The 2,376-nt window shown below is 31.9% G+C and overlaps 1 protein-coding gene across 1 annotated transcript in view; it reads left to right on the top strand.

Annotated features, from left to right (window-relative positions):
• The first annotated feature begins 689 nt into the window (after positions 1 to 689).
• Positions 690 to 2,376, top strand: part of LOC115223210 (gamma-aminobutyric acid type B receptor subunit 1-like) — a 48,908-nt gene continuing 47,221 nt past the window's right edge. The window contains exon 1 of the mRNA XM_029793683.2: positions 690 to 1,847. Coding sequence (XP_029649543.1) covers positions 1,590 to 1,847 — 258 coding nt within the window. The 5' untranslated portion in view covers positions 690 to 1,589. The remainder of the gene's footprint in view (positions 1,848 to 2,376) is intronic.

Raw genomic sequence — 2,376 nt, 5'->3', positions numbered from 1 at the left:
AATCTAAAACTCCGATATTTAGATCAAATTAAGAATAGGAGTCTACACCCTCGGAATACTATTTCTTCAAAATTCCTTTAAAAAAATATACTTTCTTATAAAATTATAAAGAAACAGGTGAGGCCCTAAAGTGTAGGTATGCCCCAACTGATAATGAAATTAGGACACATTAAAAGTGGGAAAGAGAGAGAAAAATAATCTTTCAGCAGCCGCCCTTTTTCAAAAAAATCCTATAATTTTTCTTAAAATTAAAATAGAATAAATAAATCACAACAACAGATTGAGATGAAGATCGATCATAATAACCAAATGGATACAATTATTGTGTATGTGTGTGTGTGTGTGTGTGTGATAGGGATGTTGTTTCTCAATAAATTCTACATCGATGATGGTTAAAGTGCGATCACTGAATTAATTAATCCGTCGCAGATATATGTTTATGTTCAAACGTGATGTAAAATAAGGAAGCCTTGTGTCTTAACGGAATCGGTGAAATGGAAGAAATAAGATATTGGATGCTGTGATCATCATCACCATCATCATCTTCATCATCATTATCATTATCATTATTATTATCATTATTATTATTATTATTATTATTATTATTATTATTATTATTATTATAATATAAGAATCGCAGCGAAGGAAATCTTGTAATAAGTAAATACATCAATGAACAGAAGCAACAGAGAGGGAGAGAGAGAAGGAAAGTAGCAGCGACCAACCATTGGTTGTTGCAGAAGATTTTTTGAACCGTGACGCAAAACTATTAATGGTCAAAACAATGCGAAAAATATCCTTTCTTTGTTTGGATATTATAATGACATGTTTTTCTTTTTAAAAACCTAATTATGGATCAATTAAGAAATACGCCTTTTTTTTTTTTTTTGTAAGAGATAATCCGATATTTTAAATATTTTTTTTTCTTCATCTAATGAGAGAATGCTACGCAAAAAATCAATTTCCTGCAGGTAAATAAATATAGAGACAGGTTTCTGTGATCTGATGGCAATCATGTTTATATTGTAAAGATGTTTAACGAAAAATAACAACAGAAGAACAAAACCTAAAACAGATGAATATATTGTGATTGATTTCTCGAAGATGTTTTGACTCAGTAGTTCGTGTATTTCTATAATTTATTATTTATAGTAATTAAGGCAATTTATGATGATATGTAATTAGACAGGAGGCCAGACCGGCCAGGTAAATTTAGATGTTGCATGAAAAGCAAAGCAGAAGACTAATTAATTAGTGCAATTAAAAAGAAAACTAAAAAAAAGAAAAGAAAATCCAAATATGATTGCGAATTAAGATGTCAAAGAAATAACCAGGTGTTGCTGACCGCATTTTAAAGTGGTTGGAACTACCTCACCATTATTCTACTTTGAACCAAAGTGTCATCTATGAAGACAGCACAGCTAGCCCTATTATCAATTCTTTCTGTTGCTTTTCACACCTGATGCTGTAATTCCATAACAACTATGAAACCAAAATAGATATTGGACATCTTCGTTCTTATTTTAAACAACACATTCTAAAGAAGAAGAAGAAAAAAACCTCAGCATCTTTTGCTTACTAATTCGAATATGTACTGTTCTTTACGTTGGTTACTCATGTCATCCTATACGTTGACCATAATTCTGTTACTATCTTTGGTAACTATGCCTCCAACAACGGCTTTGAAACATAAGAATCTTACAATTGGTACGATTTTCCCTATGACTGGAGGCTGGGCCGGTGGTAAAGCCTGTCTTCCAGCGGTGAAGATGGCTTTGGACGACATTAATAAAAGACATGATGTTCTTCCTGATTATAACTTAGAGATGGACTACAAAGATAGCCAGGTAAGACCCCAACAGACATTTCTATCTTTGGATTATATATTTATTTCTCGACTCACTTTTTAAAAATTAAATACAATAAAACGAAAAATACCTCATCACAATACTTCATCAATTAACCTTTGATTGAATATATATATTTATTTTATCGGTCATGGTGTTTCTAATGATTTCTTTATAAAAAATATACATTTCTCATTATTATATACAACAAGCTTCTATGAGGTCCATCGATTTGCTCGAAATAGCAGCGAAATCTTAAAAATCATATCGTCACCGTCTTAGAAAATGGAAGGAGGAAATACACTGCATAATTATGGTCCTGAGTGCATTTGTATCTAGGAAAAAGATGGAATGGTCACGGCTGAAATGCCTTTGATCATAGGTCTGCTTTCATCAAGATTGACCTCTGGTTGTACAACCGCCCCCCCCCCCAACGTTCTCTTAATTGCTTTGCGTAGTTTTGTGAAGGTGTATGAATATGCTATATTACTTTCTTATTTAGTTATCGATTTTAAATCAATATTCAAAG

Source organism: Octopus sinensis, linkage group LG22, assembly GCF_006345805.1.
Source record: "Octopus sinensis linkage group LG22, ASM634580v1, whole genome shotgun sequence".
NCBI lineage: Eukaryota > Metazoa > Mollusca > Cephalopoda > Octopoda > Octopodidae > Octopus > Octopus sinensis.
The sequence above is the reverse complement of the archived record's forward strand: the minus strand, read 5'-3'. Positions and strand labels throughout refer to the sequence as shown.